This window comes from Larus michahellis, chromosome 4 (genome assembly GCF_964199755.1).
Source record: "Larus michahellis chromosome 4, bLarMic1.1, whole genome shotgun sequence".
Taxonomy (NCBI): Eukaryota; Metazoa; Chordata; class Aves; order Charadriiformes; family Laridae; genus Larus; species Larus michahellis.
Window position 1 is genome coordinate 77,179,169 of NC_133899.1, and position 21,317 is coordinate 77,200,485.

The 21,317-nt window shown below is 46.6% G+C and overlaps 1 protein-coding gene across 2 annotated transcripts in view; it reads left to right on the forward strand.

Annotated features, from left to right (window-relative positions):
- The first annotated feature begins 1,856 nt into the window (after positions 1-1,856).
- The window catches only part of SLC67A1 (solute carrier family 67 member 1), a 63,316-nt gene continuing 43,855 nt past the window's right edge, over positions 1,857-21,317 (forward strand). Inside the window, exons 1-4 of one of the 2 annotated variants that reach the window (XR_012586819.1) lie at positions 1,857-2,573; positions 4,085-4,182; positions 6,866-7,011; positions 8,441-8,573. Coding sequence is in view for 1 of the 2 variants with exons in the window: in XM_074585716.1 (XP_074441817.1) it covers positions 2,391-2,573; positions 4,085-4,182; positions 6,866-7,011; positions 8,441-8,573 (560 nt within the window). In the remaining variant the exon portion in view is untranslated. The remainder of the gene's footprint in view (positions 2,574-4,084; positions 4,183-6,865; positions 7,012-8,440; positions 8,574-21,317) is intronic. The other variant, XM_074585716.1, reaches the window with a different exon arrangement.

A 21,317-nucleotide genomic window follows, 5' to 3' on the forward strand; every position in this document is an offset into this window, starting at 1 on the left:
ATTCAGTGCTGGTAATTTGTACATTGTGCCTGTCCATAGCAAACCAGGGAGTGACAATGCTGGTGCTGTGCTGCAGGACATTCAAAGTGTGAGCAAATCCATTGTTTCACGCTGAGATGAACCAAACTTTGAGCACTGATCCTTTGCTAAATTGGGATACACGCTGGGTAATCTTCCTTCTTCGGTAACAAATACGATTTCTAGGGCATTGTGAGTTGGGTCTGTCCGAGTGCTGGTATTGCCGTAGGAATGTCATTCTTTAAAGGTGCTTTTTTTACTCATGCTCTGGCTGAGTTTACAAAAGGTTGTTTCTGTGCAGCCTCCAGCGATACAGTACCCACCCCTGGTGAAATATTAAAGCTTTGGTCTTCCCCCTCCTTTGCCAGGAGGTAGACCCTGGCAGCCCTCACCAAATCCCGGGGCTCTGCGGTGACACGCGTTGAATAAAAAGGTGTGCCCAGAGATCTGAGAGTTCTGTCTCCCTGGGCTTCTTTGGAAATCTGGGAGCCCTGACAACCACTTGGGATCCAAACCAGCAAACATCTGTGTCCCTGTGTTGCTGCGTCTGTGTCAGCCTTCACCGTGAGTCAAGCCTCCATTTCTGGACGGAGGTGTTACTAAATTAGAGGGACTGACTGACATGGCCAATGACGGAGCCTCAGACTGGAGGGTCTGCATGAAATGTGAGAGATGGATCAACCAATCAAAGTTTTCAACAAGTTGAAAGTGGTGACAATTTGCCACTAGCCCGGAGCAGAATATCCACCTGCATCAATGCTGGCTGGGGACCGACTGGACACGTAGCAATCCTAGCCTGAGGACCGTGGATGATGGTGATGCTGTGTGAGTCAATGGTGCGTGCTCCCCAGGAATAAGGCAGACCATGTAATGTGCCATTTGAGGAGCATGGCCACGACTTCCAGGGAAGTCGTTATTCCCCTTTGCTTAGTGCTGGAGAGGCTGACCCAGTGTTGGGCCTCCCAGTTCAAGAGGGTTGTGGACAAATTAGATTGGACCCAGGGGAGGGCTACCAAGAAGGTCAGGGGTCTAGAGTACATCATCTTTGACAGAGGTGGAGGAAATTGGGCTTGTTCAGCCTGGCAAAGAGGAGGCTGGGCTGATCTAACAGCCCCCTGCAACTACTTGAAGGGAAGCTCCAGAGCTGATGCAGCCAGACTTTTCTTGGTAGTGGCAGCTGATACCATGAGGGACAACATCCACAAGTCACAGCTTGAGAAATTCTGATTGGACATTAGAAAAAACTTATTTCCCAGATACTCAGGGAGGGGGCAAATCTCTTGGAGATTTTCTAAAGCTTGTCTCGAAAAAGCCAAAGCTGACCTGATGTGTTCAAGTAGGAGGGTAGGTGAGATCTCTTGAGGTCCCTTCCTACCAAAAGTCCTGTGATCCTACAAAATCAGGGCATTGGGATCTCTGCTTTCTTTTTCTCTTTAAGATAAAGATATGCTCAACCAGACATCCAGGCTTCAACAAGTAAGAAAACAAACAGATGAACCCCCAAGCAAACAAGCAGGCAGACAAACAAATAAAATCCTAAGTAAATAAGCAAGCAAGCAAGCAAGCAAACAAACAAAACCCCCAAAGGAAAAATGAGTCTTGTTTATTTAATTCCCCAGTTTGCAGTCAGCCTCACAATTTTTGTGGATTTAATGCTTTCTTTTTTTTTAAAATTTTGGGATTGACTGGTAATTTGTAGTCTGAGTGGAGTCACATGTGAACATTTGCTAGCTCAGTCTTTCTATAAATTTGGTTCCCTCCCTGGTAAAGGAGGGAAAATGGCTCAGCTAGAGGTGTTGATGAGAGTCAATCTACCTTCATTAAGACCTAGCTTTGTTCCAGAATCTCTATAAATCTGCTGCAAGATTCTCTATAAATCTACTGCAATCTACTGCAAGCTTCGCTTGCAACCTTCAAAAATAAAATCGAAGTGTCTCTGAAGAAGAATTAAAACAGTCATCTTTTCATTGCCACCAGAGGCAATAAAAGTGAAAGAAGTGAAACAGTTAAAGAGCTGAAGAGTTTATCACGTGCTCTTGCTTGGGGCAATGTCCGCTTTCACTTTGCTGGGGCTCTCAAGCTGGTCTTTGTTGTGATGGTCCTTGAAGCAACGAGCCCACCTGGGACAAGGCTGAAGAATGGGATCTGTGGCTTGATGCGTGGTTGCCTTTGATCCTGCCTGGCAAGGAAGGGAAGGAAAAAAGAAAGAAAGAAAGAAAAAGTAAATTCCTGTCATGCTGACTCAACACCTTTCACATCCGTAAGCTTTGAACTGCACACACAGCTTCTGCGCCTTACCTATGCTCTGTACTCCTAGCTAGAAAGCACCTTTGTGTCATTTTTTGGCCTGTCAGCCTGCAGTAAGCCATTCCATGAGTGCTATGAATGCAAAAGCAAGCTCTGGAGGTGAGGAAGAAGCCTCAGGAATGAGGACCGAGATCCTGGGGGAAAGCGGATACCGAGGAGAGGTCAAGAGGGGACAAGTGATCTTTATTGCCTACCTGATTGCAACCCTGGAGCTGACGTTCCTCTTCATGCAGATGGGAGTCATGCCCGTGAGTATGGGTTGTCCTGCTTCACAGCATGTCTTGCCTTCAATGCCTGGCTATGTAGTTTTCCAGTAAAGTCAGAAGAGCATTTTTAGCAGGAGAGAGGGAAATGTATTCCTACCTAGCAGCCAAGCTGTGACTGTATTCAGGGTACGCCCAGGCAGTGAAAGCTGGTTTATTATTTGTACCGCAGTAGCACCTAGAGCCCTTCCCTGGCCTGGTAGCCCTGGGTGAAGCTGGTGTAGTTTGTATCTTCCTGCTTGCAGTAGGAGAATGACCCAACAAGCAGGCTGCAGAAATCCGAGATTTCAGATCAGAGGTGGGTTTTTCTGAGGATTGAATAAACCAGCTGTGAGTGGGAATCATTGCTTCTCACTTACTGGACTCTTCTGTCTGGTTTCATAAAAATATTTAGGTTGGAAAAGACCCTTAAGATCATTGAGTCCAACTATAAATCTAACACTGCCAAGTCTACCACTAAACCATATCCTTAAGTGACACATCTACACAGCTTTTAAATACGTCCAGGGATGGTGATCCTTTTCTGCCAGTCAGGTTTCCTGCTCTCGTGAGCTCCTGGATCTATAATACGCCTGTCCACCTCTGTCTCTGGTGAGCCCGTGCCTTCTAGGAGATCTCTCTGCTGGTTTTGTGCCTCCAGACGCAAACTGCTCCCTCCTTCTGGGACTAAACCAGCCTGGGATTCCCTGAGCCCGAAGGCTGAGAGGCAATTTATTTATGGGAGATCGGTGTAGTCGATCACTGATCAGTGACAGGGGCTTTGGGGACCTGGGTGCAGAGCATGTACTGGGGAAGTAGGCAAGATTGGGGCACCTCCACACCTTCTGGGAGCTGAACTAGGCTGAGAGTTTTAAACAACTCTTAGCAGATGGCACAAAACAACAAGAGGAATCAGAAATAGCTGTCCCTTGAGCATACGATTTTTAAACAAAAAAACCCCAAAGGATCGTGGCTCTTCAAGGTGTGAATCTGTGGTATCAGGTTGTGGGTGTACCATCCAGATTATAAGTAAAGGCGATGTTTTGCCCATGTTATATTTGCACTGATTCCGGCTTGCTCAATTAAACAACAGCTCCAAGACCTTGCCACGTTCATCTCCCGGGTGGTGCTTGGGCTGCCCCAGGCACAGGCTCCAGAGGCAGGAAGGCTACTTAAAATCTAGCTCATCCCCCTTAGCAGTAGCTGAATATGTTCAGCTGTGTTGGGCTGCAAAGGTAAAGGGTGATTCAGGTTTGTCACCTGGTGCAAAACTGATGGTTTTAGTCACATCTCCCTGATCTTCTTCAGTGGGTGATGTGGGATGAAGACTTTTGGTCTTTATTAATCAGCCTGTGTCTGATAGATTTCATCCGTAGGTATGGAGATCTGAAGAAAGTTCTTTTTTGGAGCTGTAGTCCTCTCTAACACAGACATCAAGCTCTTTTTATTCAGAAATATGGCATACTTCATTTCCCCTGACCTGTTGTTTTGGGGTTTTTTTGTGTTTTTTTTTTTAGTACTTGGCAAAGAGCCTAGGTTTGGATTCAGTGGGGTTTGGCTACCTCCAGACAACCTTTGGTGTCCTCCAGCTTGTGGGAGGTCCTATTTTCGGAAGGTAAGTGGGAACGATTCTCATGACCCTTTTCATAGCTGAAAAAGGCCAGACGTTTTTTATACTTTAATAAAAAATAATTTAGTTCTGGTTCATGATCCTGTTGAAATGTTTGAAGATTTCATAAATGGGCAAGGGGAAAATAAATACTACAGTTAGAAATACTGCAACATAGAAGCAGCCTTTATATTAACTTAACTATGTTTTAATGACACACGTTTAAGAGTAACAATATACTGGGAACAGGCTTAAACCATCAGAGTCCTCAGAGCCCAAGTCCTAACAGCTTAATCCTGCAAACATTTTATGGCCATGTGTAACCTTAGAAATGTCTTGCGACTGGGAAATCTAAAAAAGAGGATATTTATTGATGTTAAGTAGAGCTGTCAAAGAAAACAAATAAGGGTCATGTTATTTCTACAGCTGAATCTCACTGTATCTACATCGGTGTTGAATACAAAACTAGACTTGTATGAATCTTTAAGAACTGATGCATCTGTAAACTAATCTATCAAAACAAGAAAAGAGTGGAAAAGACTCGGGTTTTCTGCCTCTCTACCCCATGGGACACACACTCCTGTTCCTAATGAAATGTAAAGAGCCCAAAAAAATTCGAGTGGTGGGGGAATGCATTCCCAAAAAGCAGAAAAAAAATTTGAAAAAGCAACATAATCCAGTGATAGGAAACTAAAATGAGGCTGAAAAAAATCTAGCTTTTCTTCCCAGTCCTGCTACTGATCAACAAAGTAATAAATGGATACGGAGCTGGCACGTGCCTTGGTTTTCCTACATGGGATTTGCCATTCTGGTTGATGTAGACTGTGAACTTGGCACATGGTGTGTGGCACTTCAAGAATCTGATCTCTAAAAGCCCTTGGACACTACCATAATACACATTTTAAAATTAATAACAATAACATTAAATTCTCCAGTGCAGCCTGGAAGAAAATGCGTTCCTAAGAAGAGCGACGGTGCAAAGGGCCCAATTTGAATGCTTTTTCTATTAATCTACAAAACTCAAGTAATATTTCTGTTCCGGATCTGGTGCCATCTGAAATCTGGTTTTCCTCTGTGCACGTCATTCACTGATGTCCAGAAGAGATGTTGAAGGGAAGGAAAACGGCAAACCAGAATCCATCTGGGTCTGGACTCCCACCGGTGTAGATGGGACTGAAGGTGTATATTGCCAAATTGAAGCCAAAACTTGTAATGTAGGTCTGAGATTAAAAAGGATTTTCCTAGATGTGAGACTGCTTTGAAAAGAGAAAATGTGAAGGAGAAGGGTAAGAGAGAAAAAAATGTGTAGCTTAGGTCAGTTTTCCTTGTTCTTCTTGCTTGATGCTCCTAAACAGCCATGAGACGATGAATTTAATCTTAGTAACTAAACTAAAAATGCCCTGAACTGTGTAGTGAATTGTGGACTTTAGGTTACAAACACATGATATAAACTTTCCTGGTTTTCATGTAAACAATGAAGTTTTGACCTGCACCTCTTCCTTAACATGAAAACCTTTAATTACTTATGCTTAGCTTTGTTTGTAGACCAGTCTTGGCGTTTTTTGAGGGAGTTGTTTCTTTTGGTGCAAGCACAACTAACTGCTATGCAAGGTAACGTTCATCTGCTAACTGTAATATGCAACTTCAATACAATGAAGGAAGGAGGAATTGGAGTGAAAAACACGATCTAAGGTGCGTTTTATGGTCATCTTAGTCCCGGTTGCTCAGAACCCTTTCTGCGGTACTCTCAGACTTTGTCCAATTCAGGTTTTGGTTCAGGTTTTATTCAGCTCCAAGGTACTTTAAAAAGCTAATCTGTCTGATTTGGGTTTTCTTCCTTGCATAGAGGCAAATTTGAGTCACTATCACGAAGCCTTTATCAAATCAAAATAGAAAATGATCTATTTATTTTATTTAAGTGATACTGAATGAGCAACGTTGCTTTGAACGTCCTCTGGAAAGAAATTGGAATAGCTTCAATTGCCATTGAACCTGAACTAAAAAATCAGTGACTGTGATTCCCTGGTCTGAACCAACTCTGAGTCACAAAGTGAAATTTGAGGGTGCCATGCGCTCTGAAGTGATAATATTGAAGGACTTACTGAGCTAAGCTGCTGAAACTGCCTCTGGTCTTTAGCAGCTCTGAGATAAACCACATTATTCATTGAAACGCCAGGGGAGGAGACTTAAGCACATTATCTTGTGCTTTTACGAGGGGTCTGGAAATGGGCTGAGCGGTGGCAGTTGCTGGTGCATTCCCCTGTTACACCAAAGTGTCTGTGCCAGCATTCCCAGGTGGGCAGCTGGTGCTTCAGCAGTGGTCCTTGCACTCTTCCTCCAGGCAAGGCTTCCAGTTTTGCAGGGGGTGGGGTGGGGTTGGTTTTTTGCTTTTGGTTATTTGTGGTTGTTGGGTTTTTGTTGTTTGTTTTTTTTTTCAAGGCAAAGTTTTGTATTGCTAGTAGTCAGCAATGAAGAGAGGTTGTTCAGCTCACAGACCCAGTGAGCTGAGCTCCTCTTGAATATCTAGTCCTCTTCTGGGAACTGGGCACTTCTGAGAATCTGATCAGTACTTTCCATGGCAGATAAATGAGAGTGAGATGGCCATGCAACTCCACCCATCTGTGTGCGTCACGCTTGTAATGACCTGCACGGTTCCACTTCTGACAACCTTGTACAATTTCTTTACCAGGTTTGCGGATCAATTTGGCACACGAGCAGCCTTAATTCTCTCCTGTGCGTCTGGAAGTGCCTTCTTCCTGCTCATGTCCATGTCCACCAGCATCCCCCTCCTTTTCCTCTCCAGGCTGCCAGCAGTGTTCATGCATGGGCTACCAGGTGAGCTCAGTCAGGACTGAGTGGCTTTCCAAATTGCTTTTATTGCCCAACTCTTCTCTTTTTGCTCATGTTGCTGGAAGTCAACAAGCTCAACAGCATGAAGGAAGGAAGGAGGAACATTTGATGGTCATCAGGGATGAAATGGTGAGAACTGACAAGGGGCTGAATATGAGCCAGCAGTGTGCCCAGGTGGACAAGAAAGCCAATGGCATCCTGACTTTTATTAGAAATAGTGTGACCAGCAGAAGTAGGGAGGTGATTGTCCCCCTGTACTCAGCACTGGTGAGGCCACACCTTGAGTATTGTGTCCAGTTTTGGACACCCCAATGCAAGAGAGATATTGAGGTGCTGGAGTGAGTGCAGAGGAGGGGAACGAAGCTGGTGAAGGGCCTGGAGAATAAATCTTATGAGGAGCGATTGAAGGAGCTGGGACTGTTTAGTTTGAGGAAGAGGAGGCTGAGGGGAGACCTCATCACTTTCTACAGCTACTTGAAAGGCCATTGTAGAGAGGTTGGTGCTGGTCTCTTCTCACAGGTAATTAACGATAGAACAAGAGGGAGTGACTTCAAGCTGCAACAGGGTAGGTTTAGACTGGACATTAGGAAAAAATTCTTCACAGAAAGAGTGGTCAGACACTGGAATAGGCTGCCCAGGGAGGTGGTGGAGTCACCATCCCTGAATGTGTTTAAGAGTCATTTAGAAGTGGTGTTGGGGGATATGGTGTAGGGGAGAACTTTGTAGAGTGGGCCTGATGGTTGGACTCAATGATCCCAAGAGTCTTTTCCAACCTGAATGATCCTGTGATTCTGTGACTCTGAAGCAGCAGGTGTATTGGTTATGGAAAGGAGCAGGAAAACAAGGCTAGTAGCCCGTAGTCCCAGACCCATCCTCCCGTATCATCTTGAGGAAATTGCTTGGACTTCACCATTCAGACACGGGTGATGAATACTTGTGGGCAGCAGTGCTATCCCAAACTTCTCAGCTGCCTTCTTGCAACCAGGATGTTGCGTAGGGCAGCTTTTGCCTCTCTCCTCATAAAATGAGCATATTGGTCAAAATGAAATGTGATTACAAAAATACCTTCCATTACCCACCAAGCTGTTCTGCTTTAGTTGGCCTTTCCTAGATATTTCTAGTAAGAACCATAAACAACTTTTATGCATGTAACTTGTACAAGAGGACTCAAGTTCATAGCCTGTTAAGCCTTTCCTTACCACTTGTGAAGTGGCTTATTTGAGTGGTTTCAGTGTTTTTTGTTTCTTACAACTGATGGTCTGAACCAATTCCACTCAGTGGTGTGCACAAGCATTTGCCCTGGGCTTGCGAGGACCATTTTGTGTCAGGCACTGTTTCTGTGGCCTACAAATTTGTATAGTCGCTGCTTAGAGCCCGTGGCAAGCTTCTTTCATGGGATTGTTTTTCCCTGCAGGTGCTCAGAAAGTTATTACAGACCTGACTGCTCCTTCCCAACGTGCTGATGCTTTGGGGAAGCTGGGTCTTTGCTTTGGGATTGGTATCATCGTCGGCTCTGCCCTGGGAGGTGTTGTCTCCACCAAATTCGGGTGAGTGGCTCACTTGTTCAGTGTTGGCTTTGTGGCAACCGTTGAGGGAGTTGCTAAGAGGTATTTAGCTTTCCCCCCAGCTTTTGATGATATCTTACTGCTGGTGGCAGTAGAGGATTGTACCAGAACTCAAAATTTTGCGTTCCGTACTGCTACAAAGAACTACTCCCGCTGTTTTTAAGGAGACTTTGTTGAAAATCTCATCTTCTGTCTACTTAAAATAATTTAAAAAAACAAGTTGAAGTGAGATATGGGGGTCTGTCTCCCGGTTGTCTTCTCTTTGGAGCTGAGTGTGCTGAAAAGCAGCACGCGCCGCATAGCCTGCTTTTAAGAAATGGTGTTGTTCAACTGAGAAATGGAAATCTGTAGCACTGTGAGACTCATGGGAAAATTGGTGTGCTTGGGGGGTGCTCAATATAGAGCAAGACCTTGGGAAAGGGGAAAGCAAGCTTGGGACAGTGGGGGGAAAAGAGTGAGGAGGTCTAGCTCTGTCACGGCAAGACGAAGCATATGCCTGCCGCTTCCCTGTTTGCTTTCTGCAGCCTGGCCCGTCGTAGTGGGCTGCCACCTTCTCTTATGTGCTGCAGTAGGCAAGAAATGCCTGATTTTTGCTGAATTTACCTGTCTCTGTTCATTACTAGTAAAGGAAGCTCAAAAGCTGTGGTGTGTCAGAGAACTTTGCAGGCAGGGAAGTGCACATCGCTGTAATCTTCCTGGCAGGTTCCCAGTGGGGGAAAAAAACCAAAACACCTTGTGAACTTTTGAGTGTTTATTTTGGTCTACTTCTTTTATTATGGACACTTGCTTCTGCAGGTTCAGGTTAGCATGGAAATAATTTTTTTTTTTTTTTCGACTTTTGTGAGCATTAGAGCTGTATACAGCCTAGGATAGAGGCTAAAGATCATTAGGGGAAGCTCTGGTTTTCAGGAACTGGGCTTGCCCTGGAAAGGATCAGTGTCGTTGGCAAGTGTCAGTGTCGTCGGCAAGTGTCAGTGTCGTCTAGGTGTCCCTGTCGGTTTGTCCGTCTGTGCTGCCTGTCACTGCCTCTCACCCTCATGGTGATCTCGGGCTGCCTTATCAGCATGGGACCCGCCTGCCCTCATCTGTACAGCGATGCTATCTCATTAAAAATCAATTTTCATGAACTTCAGGTAGCTAAGTTGAATGTCATTGTTGGGTTTGGGGTTTTTTTTTCATGATCCTTGTCCTGGCGCCATAAACACTGCGCTTACATACCCGGTGTACACTGTATATGGCGATACGTCACCTGGGCATTTTGCATAGGGTGCACTTGGTTTTGATGTTAGGCATCATTCCTTGCTCTCTGAACCCTGATGTGCGTCTGCACGCGTTCGGGTGCTGCAGTGATGCTACTTTGCGTCTAAAATCCTTGCAGAGGTTAATTGAAAGGAAGACTTTAACCTTGCTGCCTCAGGGAGTAGCCCCTGAAAACTCTGCTTGCTGCTGTACCTTGGTAATGTTGGGCCAAATTACCTGCTGCAGACAATCTCTGGAGTTTTCTTCCTCTCACCTGAAACCTGAAAAGGTTTTCCTTGATCCTTTTGAGGTTGGTGCCTGTTCTGTGTTGGCCAGTTGACATAAGGCTGGCTAGGAGGATTCATTTTGTAGTCGTTATAGAGTTACATAAAATGAGAATTGGGGATGTACGTAATATTAATTAATTCAGGATTTATAGAGGTTGATGGTTGAGTGGGGTTTTAGTAAGTATTATTTTTAATCAAATACAGTGATTGTATCCCTTCTGTGGGTTAACTGTCTGAAAGTAAAGATTACCTCAATTCTCAGATTAATCTGTGGTTATGTGTCCATATTTAAACATCAACATTCAAGTAGCATTGTTGTCTAGCAAAAATTCATGGGGTTTCACTTTCCTGCGTGTGCATCAGTCACTGGTTTATAGGAAAATCAGCAGTGGGAGAGAATCCCCTGTTTCCGTTAATTAGTTCGAGGCATTTGAATGCAGTCTGGCTTTTGGATGTCAGGGCTCGGTCCTGTCAGACAGCAGGATGCTTCCAGACTCCCCGGGCTTATTTGGAAAGTTTCTGATCCTTAACGTTTTGTGCCTGCAACATAACCCTGAGAAAGGTGAATGTTGCTCGTAATTATGTAAAAGTAAGGGACCCGCACCTGAAAAACTACATAGCTTTTGACTTCCCCATCGCAGGGGGGTTGTTTCCCTTCCATCCGGAGGAGGGCAGCTTCGCCTCGCAGTTGCTCCTGGCCGCCGGAGCCTCCCATCGCAGTGGTTTCGGGGCTGCTCTTCGGTGCCGTGGCAGGACTGGGAAAAGCAGCCCAGCTGCCGGCGGCGTTTGGTTTTCTCCATTCAGGATCTGTGCATCGCCCTGGAAGGATGGCAGGAATTCCCATTAACAAGGAACAAACCCCAGCCTGCTGACAGGACCTTTCTGACCGCTCTTGTGCAGAGAGTTGATTTGGCAGGGAGGCCACCCTGGCTGTTCGGTAGCCACCTTTGCCGCAGTCACATCCCACCTTTGCTCTGACGGCATGCTTAGCTTCTCTGGCAGATTTCTGTGCAAAGCTTGGAGGAGCAATCTACTGATTTTTAGTGTTTTGGCTGATACTGGCGGTGGGTGGGAATTCAGCCCTGAGAGCAGATGAAGGCAGCTCTCTGCCACGGAACAGCCCCCAGAGCATCCCCAGCACCTCTGGCTGTGTCTGCGGCACTGACCTGGAGGGAAAGGAGTGGGTGTCGCATTATGGACGTATCCAAGGCTCCTTGGCTCTGCTGCCATATCCCACAGATTATCTGTTAATCATCCCTCTCTGTTTCCCACATTTGTACAGGAAGGCTCCAGCTGTACTTGGAGCTGTGTAATCACTGCCTTTTTTTTTTTTTTTTTTTTTTGGAGAAGAATGACCCAATCTCCTTCCTTGGAAAATAAGCATTTCTGCCCTGTCATGGAAGAGCAAAACTGGAGATTTCTGTCCACTCTGCATTCTTTGCTCTCCCTTACCACAAAGCTGGCCAGAGTTCCCCGTCTGTTGACAGCATTATTCATATGTTAGCAGTGGTTTGTATACAAGAGAGGGGGTAGACATCGTTCTCAGTTCTTCAGCTGATGTCATTTTGGTATTATTCCATTGCATTGTATTTACCATTGATGTACTTGACCTAAAGAGCTGGTCTGTTGTTGTTTTTGTTGTTGGAATAATATTTGTCAACGCTTATTTATTAAGGGACCCCCCAGGGAAGTTGAATGGCTTGTTTCAATTTGCATAGGATTTTTTTGGATGTCAGATCATGACCTCCTCTTCTAAGCTGTAGCCACCAGCTCCAGCTCTTCCTCTCTCTAAAGTACCACATTTTTCCCCATGTTTTCCAAAATTTCGAATGAAGCTGTAGCGAAGGAATTGTGACTTTCAGTCAAACCTAGGCACATGTCATCTGTGGAATGTGGCCTCGCCTTTTGCAATTAAAGGAGCTGCTCACCAGCTGGCTTCGCCCTATTGAATTTAATTGCTGGAGACCTTGCTCTTAATATATAGCCCTCTCCACTCACCTCAGTATAAACACTGCGTACATGAAGAACATGGTTTCTATGGGCAGGGTGATGGTCAGGCAAATTTACACCACCTGAGGATGAGGTATAAGCCGATTTCTTAACACAAGCTGTTGTAATCTTAACCATTTGGAAAGCGTTTTCATGCTTGTATGCTTTTTTTTTTTTAAATTGGTGTTTTCTGGTCATCGTTCAGTTGGATCAGGATTGGGGATATAAAATACCTAGCTTGAAAATAACTCCTGCAGTTCAGCCAAAGTCTCCAGGTTCTTGGAGAGTTTGCAAACTCCATGACAGCTCATCCACAAAAGGTGATGAAGAAAAGAAGCTCTGTTTGCTCTCTGCAAATGTTCCTCCCTCCCTGTACGCTTACTGCAAAGCTGTTAGAGGACTGCAGGCTGCAGGTGAGCCTGTACCCTGGAGAGAAGTGATTTGGCGTTTGTAGCAGACTTCTGTGGCAGCGCTGTGAGTGAAGGGTGAAAGAAGAAGGTTGGGTTAGTCTTCAAAAGTGGAAAGATGAGCCTAGGTAGCTAATTACAAAGATCTCATCCTTTCTTCTGAGACTATGATTAATTGCATTTGGCTTCTTTCTTCTTTCTTTCTTTCTAACAAGGACATACAGAAGCTTTGCTGCGTGACCCAAGATTTGTTTGCTTTCTATGGACAAGGAGAGATTTCTTCATTTTAGTGACTCAGCTGTAGGCTTAAATCTCTTCGAGCAATTATTCTTTTGAACTTGGGATTTTCCTGGCCAAACCCATTTGGTTTCTTATTTAATATTATTACAACAGGCTTTGGGGATAGGTTTTTTTTTCCCTGGCTGTGCTATTATCGTTCTTCCTCAAGGGAAAAAGAAGCCGCTTGTTCGCCCGGAGTAGGGAATTGCATTTCTTTTCAATAACCCATTTGAACAATGTCCTCTGGCAGGGAATTTCTCATCGCTTTGCAGCAGAGTGGAAAAACTGTGGGTGTTGAAAGGGCTGAAGGCTGGGAGCTGGGAAGGCGAGTGGGAACATGGCAAGGGGTGAGAGGGTTGCACCCCGTTCTGGACAAAGAAGGGCATTCTGCTGCTGGGAGCTGCTCCTGCTCCCTTCCAGTAGAAACTGTGGTATTTCTCCGGCTGGGATGATGTCGATCGGCTGAGCAGCATGGACTGGTGATGCTGGTACAGGCATTGCTTTGTCCTTTGTATCAAGGGACTCTGGGGAGAGGAAGGTGGTGTCTGCTTGCCAGAAACTCATCCACGAGCTGCAACGTGGTCTGTCACTGTCCGTCGAGCTCTGTGGTGCCTTGGGAGAGATGGGGGGGAACAGTGAATGGACAGTTTGTCAAGGAGCTGATGGCTTGGGGAAGGCACAGAGGACCTCAGCTGCCACCTTCTGTGAAAAACAAACCAAAACAAAACAGGATCCAGAGATTCTTTTTCTCATTTACTCTGCATGACACCAATCTCAGTTTTGGAAGCCATGGTCCCAAATATTGTCTGTATGCTCTGGATAAAGGGTCTGGATAGAGGATCATGCACACCATCCCTCAACAACTTGTTGGTTTAGAGTTCAGATCTAGGGCACTTCTCTCCTTTCCTCTGTTCCCAGCACCAGAGCTTTCTAGTTCTGATGACTAGTTTAACCTATTCTTGAACCTGACAAATGCCTCAGTACACTTTGGGTGGAGTTCACCTAATCTTAGACATCTATAGTGGAGACAGCTACACCTAAATTTGCTGTTCGGACTCTGTGTGGTTGATGGAAAGGCACAGGCACTTCTCTAGCGCCATTTGCCTCCTCATGAAGCAGGCCCAAAACAGCTCGGGGAGCGGTCTGCTTCACAAGCTTTCTGCTTGCTTAGCACCTGTGTCCCAAACCACTAGCTCTGGCTATCAACACATTGTGCCTGTGGTCACAGTCCTGGAGTTGGATGCTGGGTTGTGAACATACCAGAAGTCACCAGGATGCAGGTCCTGGGCAGTTTCCCCTGTCAGTGCTGCCTTCGTGTGACAGACAGGTCTGCACTAAGCTCATCCCCAGCCTTTCCTTCCTGCAAACCTCCATTCCACCTACCACTTCTAGGCCACCCATTTTAGATTTGGGTCTACTGTCTTTCTCCTATTTACATATTGGAAAATCACCCTGGCGCTGCAAAGGTGCCCTTGTTCCCCTTCAGACCTTCAGTAAACCTGGCTTTTCCATTGTCTCACTACAGTCCCTGGTCTTAACTTCGGTGGAGGGAGGCATGATGGTGGGGCTGAGAGTTCCCCTTTAGTCCATCACCCATAGGTGGGGCCCTCTCCCAAGGGAGGAAGAATGGGGTGCAGGGCAGGATCCAGCAGCTCATGGGAGGGAGAGCCGGTGCCTTGTGGCTGCTCTCAAGGGCATGGGGCATGGCTGAGGAGGGCTGGGCTTGGGTTGAGCTAACGGGATGCTGCTTGGCAGCCCCTTCCTCAGCCTTGTCGGGAGCTCCCCATTTTCCTTCAAAACCTTCGTTCCCACTTGGCTTTATGCAGGAATTTGGTGGGAGGGCTGTGAGTGTGGCTGTGCAAGCTCACAGGGGATGTCCACCAGCCCCTTCTCCCCACAGCACCCTCATTCCTCCCAGGCATCTCTGCCCTTTTGGGTTACCTGCTTCATCTACCCAGGGAAACCATAATGAAAAGGCATTAAAAGAAAAAAAAAAAAAAAAAAAAAAGAAAAAGAAAGGGAGAAAGTATCCAGAACTTCCTTGTGTGGCTGGTTTGTGCTGCTTAGACAGAGAGAGACGAGGTTTGGGGGTTGCTGGGAATCAACTTGCACCAGAGCCATGGGAAGAGGGACTCCTGGCATGGTTTGCCTGGTGTCCCTCTGTGGGCTGACAGTGGTTACCCCAGCAGACAGACAGACAAAGGGCGAAAAAAAAAAAAAAAAATATCTGTGGGGGAGGTAAGGAAATTACCCTGCTGCCTTCCTCCAGCTTTCATCGCGCCCGTGCACCGGGGGAGGCTGCCCTGCCTCGCCGCCCCATGCCTGGAGTCAGAAAGTGAGGGGGTGGTGGGTGAGTGAAACCCTGTTTTGCGCGCGTGGTGGCTAGATCGCAATCAAAAGCGTGTGTGTTTGTGAAGTTACTTCTGCTAAACAATTATGGATGTTTGAACACCACTCCCCTCGGCCGGTGCTTTGAAAGTGCTGGATTTCTGTCTGGCGCGGTGCCCTGGTTGGTGCTTCGCTGTGTTTCTGCACGGTTGCGACGAGGTGGTGGCTGATTTTTCTTGTTAAGCCTGGCTTAACAGTTCCAAGTAATAAGTGTAAAAAAAAAAAAAAAAAAAAAAAAAAAAAAAAAAGGTGGTGGTGGGAACAAACCCAACCCCTGAAACTTGGAATTTTACGGAAAGGCACAAGGCATTTTGGGCCTGGCCTCGCCAGCAGAGGTAGCATTGGAGGGCTGAACACGACCCTGGCTGTGCAGGTTGCACAATAAGGCAGCGTCTGCTCGTGACTCACTGGAGCTTCATCTGCTCTTCCCACTCCTGGAGTATTTCATGACTGGGCAGCAAATCCAGCAGTATCACTGGGGACTGAAATCCAGGGAAATACTGCTTTCTTTGTTAGCAGAAAATAGAAAGCACAGAATAGGCTGTGGTTAAGTTCCTGAATTGGGATTTGGGAGTTGGCTCTGCCGCAATTTTCCTGTGATGTAAGTGGTCCCATCCCTCTGCATTGGTGTCCCTCATGCATAATATGGGGCAATGAGATGTTTTTTCCTTCCCTCTCGCAGTACATTTACAATATTGCTATTTAGATTACAGAGCCTTTGGGATGCAGACTCTCTCTGTCATGAGGTGTGTGCGTGCAAATATCTACCGCCTTGGGGGAATGCATCCAGTTTTCCTGGATGTATCCTCTTCTTCATCCCCTGGTGTCCTGGGCAGGCAGAGTCTTCATGAGCCCAGCTAGCATCCCATTTTTTGGGCTTGTTTTTTTTTTTTTTTCTTCTTTTCTTTTTTTTTAAAATTGTTTATTAAAAGCAAGTGCCAGCCTTTTTCTTTTTCAGAAAAGGAGCAGAAACAACTGAGCTCAGCCAGCCATAGAACTCAGTGGCTGGGGGAGACCTAGAGGTTGGGGGCTGAAGTGTGGGGCTGCAGACCTGAGCCCAGCAAGAGCTAGCAGAGGGATCCAGGAGGGCAACGTGGGGTGGCACAGCCTCCCTCCGTTCATGCCTGCACATGGTTGTATGGTCAGCTCTCTCCTTTACATCTCCTAATCCTTTAGATTCAAAGGGTCATGCTTACGTTTCATTCTGATCTGCTTCAGTGAACAAACCCAGCCTTGTGGTCAGGTTGGGCAGGAAGGATGTGGTGCTTGTGTGGGAAGGACTATCAGGCAAGGGAGAGAAGGAAGGTTGGGATGAACGGAAATGTGTGGATTTGGCACGTGAAGGGTGAACTGGGAGGAGTTAGGACTTGGGGAGCTGAGGAGTGAAGCTCTGCAGGAGAAAGGCTTAGTGCTTTTAGGTGTATTGGGGCATCAAGTGGCTTGTGCTGGAAGGAAGTAGTATTTCCAAAATGGACCTTCGTTTGCCACAGGGGAGAAAGGGACAGCACATCCACTGCTGGTGCTCTCCCCTGTTTGCCTCCTGCCTGATATATGGCTGCAGTAAAGGATGGTTGGAAAAGCAGCCCTTTTGGAGGGGTTTTGGGTTGGGTATTAAATCCTTCCCGGTGCTTCTCTTGGCCATTGCTGCTGGATTCATGGGATGAGCAGGAGGCCGGTGGGTGGATGGGGAGATGCAATACCCCGTTGTCACAGGGTGTTGATTCACCGTGGCCCTGGGTGAAGGCCAGGCTGCTTGAATGGGATGCTCAGAGGGAAATAAAAGGGTGTGACCTTTCCGTGAACCATACCAGCTTCTGTGGCCCCACCCAGGGTTTTCATTTCATTGCAGTCTCTTTATGAAACCCTGCTCACAGCCATTCCACCAGCCTGTGAGAGCCAAAGGTATGTGAGGCATCCTGGCCGTGAATGCAGCCAGAGGGCAGCGGAGTTTCTGAATGGCCATCTCCAGGCTAACCCCAGCGCTTGTTGGGGCTTGTCTCTCTAACCTGACAAATCATGGGTTATCACAACCCAGGGAGAAAGGTATTTCCAGCATCAGAAACGTTCTCTGCAGCGTTCAAATTGCAAGCCCCCAGCCGCTTGGGCTGAGCCCTATGCTGTGCCGAGCGATGCAGCAAATGCCCGAAGCACCGCTGGCAAGCAGAGATGCTGATCCAGGAGGAGGGCAATGCTAATGGTGTGACCTGAGAGACCAGACACCGTGGTGAGGGTCTATCAGTGCACAGGACACAGCGTGGTGCATTAAGCCAGCAGTGGGTCTGTGCCATAGCACGTGCAGAAGCACTCCCAGTTTGCCCAGCTGGCATTTGCAGGAGGCAGGGCAACATGCCCTATGGGGTTGTGTCCCATTTTGGGGGATACGGAGCAGCAGCTCTGGAGAAGTCTCATCACTTGGGAAGTGGCTTGGATGGCTTGGGAGAGAAACAAACCCTATGGGTTCATTAGAATAATTTGCTTTGCTTTACAAACACATAAGGGGCTCTGCTCTGCTCACCAGCTGTCCTCTAAAGCAGAAGCGCAGTGGTCAGGCTTTCCAGAGATGACCGGGATTTTCTTTCAGTTCCCAACTTGGGCATGTCTAATGTGGATTTTCAGAGGATAGGAATTTAGCACTTTTGTAAATCTGGTCTGTTTAGGGTAGTTCAGGATCTGAAAACTTCGAATATTTTTGAGCATCTCAGTTTTTCTCGTTTGCTTGTTATTACCGCAATTGTTGCTTCGATTTTAATTTATTTTTCTTGGTGGAGAGGGGATTATACATCTAATCCTTTGTGGTCTGTACGCAGTATTAACTTTCTCAGTCTTGCTAAATGTTTCTTTATTCCCTGATTTTTCTAGGCTGAAACTTTTGGACTAATTACTTCTTTACAAAACTTCACTGTGAATCCTTTTGAAATCTGCACCTTCTTTATTTTTATGGGATTTGGTTAGTTTCTCTTTTACCGCAGGGTACGTGATCTGAGATGTATTGAAGTCATTGGAAGTGTTTCCTTTGAGTTTGGTTTTAAATCAAGCCCTGGGTAAAGAAATTTGTAGAGGAAGGAAGGAAACCTCCAGAAACGTAAAGTATTCCTGCAGGATATTTCTTTTAAAACCCCAAATAATTAGAAATCCCCTTGGAAAAGCCATCTGGGGAGCATCTGAGCAATGCTTACAGGAGGCCAGGGTCTTAAATGCTGTTCTCAGATTTAAAAATGGGGGATGAAAGACAGTAATGGTTATTAAAGCTGAATATGCTCATGCATCAGATGTTTAAGCTTACTTCCTACAGAAGCTTAGAAAGGCTCTTCCCTGAAGTAAAGCTGTCTAACAGATTATCCGTATTGTGTGAGGTGGGTTTCTTCCCCTCCCCGTTCTGACAGTCCAGACACAGTTGGATATGAGACAGATGATGGATCGATTCTGCTGGCTTGTGTTTTCCAGTGTAGTCCTGGATGTTTCCCAGTCTTCCAGGAATTACTTTTCATGGCAGAAGGAGACCTACTTCTAGATGGACCTATTAATGTTTGGAAAAGAAATTTTGAAACCATTTGTTGAAGAATTCCCTTAGGGTAACCGGAGGAGCCTGTGGTTGGTGACACCAGGCTCATGCCTCACTACACCCACGTGTGTTCTCATTGCATGCGATTACACGGTCTGGGATGTCTAATTGCCTGATTGTAATCTGCCCACCCTCCCAAAAGTTGCATCATCTTGATTTTGCCTGGGTGCTCTGTGGCAAGCACTTCTCAGGCGGAGTCTCTTGGCCCTTGAAGGATTTGTAAAGTTTTTCCTGTGCTGTTGTATAAAGCATGATTATTTTTATTTTTTTAATTATTTTATTTCTTGGGGATGGAGGTTCAGCTGTGGCAGGGAAGAATCCGCGATAGCTAGAAAAGTACATCCACGGCGCAAAGCTGCTCTGAATAGCCATGGAGCTAAATTGTTCGAAAAGTTTCTGAAACACAAACACTGCCTCAACCATTACAGCATCCAGTGTGAGCAAATCCCATTTGCCTTCCTCCAGCTGTGCCAATTCATCCCTTTCTGTGCTGGTGAGAGGCTGGGTGCCCACCAGGAAAGAGAAAGCAATCAAGGGCCACGTGCGTTAGTCACCTACTTCAGCTTAACAGAACCCAAGGTCAGATGATGCAAAAATGACTACCAAGAATAATCCACTGAGGAGATAAGGCCTCGCCTATCTGCAGATCTGCCCTGGGAGGGGGATGCGGCAGCAAGCTTGGTGCCGGGCAGCCTTGGCACCAGCAGCTGGTGAGGGGGAAAGCGCAGGAATGCAAATGGCATGCTGTAACAGGGCAATGAAGCCATCTGATGGCACACCCGGGCACTCTTTTATTGTGGACGATGATCTATTTCTGGGCTTTGGAAACGAGCCATCCGAAAGTAAATGTTTAGTCAGCCTTGCAAGCTGTCTGAAATGCATGACGTGCCTGCGACAGGGCGGTTTTATGGGGATGGGGCTGATCTTTCTTTGCCAAAAGTGATTCTGCTATAAAGAAAATCTACATTGAAAAGGGATGGCAAGGTGTGGGTGACGTTTAATTTTCTGTCCTAGAGAACTGAGCTGTAAGGGGGAAAGGGAGTCTGCCATATCTGCAAGGACTCATAAAGGGCATGGGGGACTTTTCCTGCCGTGGAGGTTGTGCCCTTCAAAACAAGCCCTGGTTCTGCCCCTTTGGCACAAAACTGAGGATCGCTGTCAATATTTGGCTTGCAGGCATGAGTGGAGCCACTTGGCTTTGTGTTGGGGTGGGCTTCTTGCTTTGGTCGGGAGCTGCAGCTGTAGCCTGCAAGGGCAGGGAGAAGGCGGTGCAGTGAAAAGTAGAGCTTGGTCACAGCACTTGGGATGCCATGACCGCTGGAGCAAATGGGGATGTGCCATCAGACACTCAACGGGCATCTCCACCTTGAGTCAGGGATCCAGGGGCTGCCAAGCAGCAATAGCTAGCTCTGGAGTGGGACAGAGCCACCAGGGGGGACACTGAGAGCTGTGGGGCAAGAGGGACAGAGGGCACCCGCCACCAAGTGTGATGGCTTGGCCATAAACCTGATTGAGAGGATTCTACTCTCCAGGCTTCGGCTGTTGGAGACCTGCAGCTCGGACTGCATGATGGTTGGATCTGGGGCTGGGTTTTAGTTCATTGGGGAGGGGAGTGAGTTACAAAATCTGGATCTGGGTTCAGGTTACAGTTGTGCTCCCCAGGGCTATTCCAGGTGTTCAAATATGAACTGTTGGCCCAGGCCCATCTCTAATTAGGCATATTCTTTAAAAGTATTTTCCTTCCTCAGCTCCTGTGCTCTTGGCTTGTCTCCACTAGCCCTCCTTGCTGTGCTAGAGCACAGTTTGCTGGGTATATTAATTGAACTGTTTACACACCTGGTTTCCTGCAAGAATAGACACCTAGCTCCTTCTTTTGAAAAGTCTAGCCCAGAGGCTGTAAACAGGAATTGTGCTATGTCTGGAAAAGCTGAACTGCTGCTTATCTGCACTCCCTTGGGCTGTGGGAGCAGCAGCAGCTGCAGACATGGGTCAGTTGAGCATGGAAACCAGCTTGCATGCTCTTCCCACCAGTCCTGTCCTCCCACTCAGCTCAGTTCCTCCAGCAGCTGAGGAACCACCTTCTCCACAGGGTTATTCCCTTTTATTGTGATGGTGACAGGAGGGGGCCCCACCTGGCATTTGGGTCAGCTCAGATGCATATTTTGCCTCATGTATGAAAGCTGTGGGTGTCATCCTGGCATTATGTCCTGTGCAGGGCTGCTGATGGGACCTTTCCTCTCTTTTCATGGCTTTACCTTGCAAGGTTAGTTTCTGTCCAAGCTCCCCAAAAGCAGTGGTGGGTTCATCACCCTTTATACTCTTCTAATCGTGGCTGAGGGGTATGTTTTATAACCTGTTGTGCATCTCAAAGAATGATTGTGGAAAGAGAAGGTTGGTAAGGCTTGTGTGGTGCAGCACAGATGAAATGGTCCCTCATGTTGTCTTTGGGCTTAAAACATATAAGCATAAACAAGTGCAATTGCACAACTTTGATTTCAAGGTGTAGGAGAAGAAGAAAGGCAGCACAAAATCATCTGGTGGATACTGTCAAGGATTTCTTCTTCTGAGCCAAGTA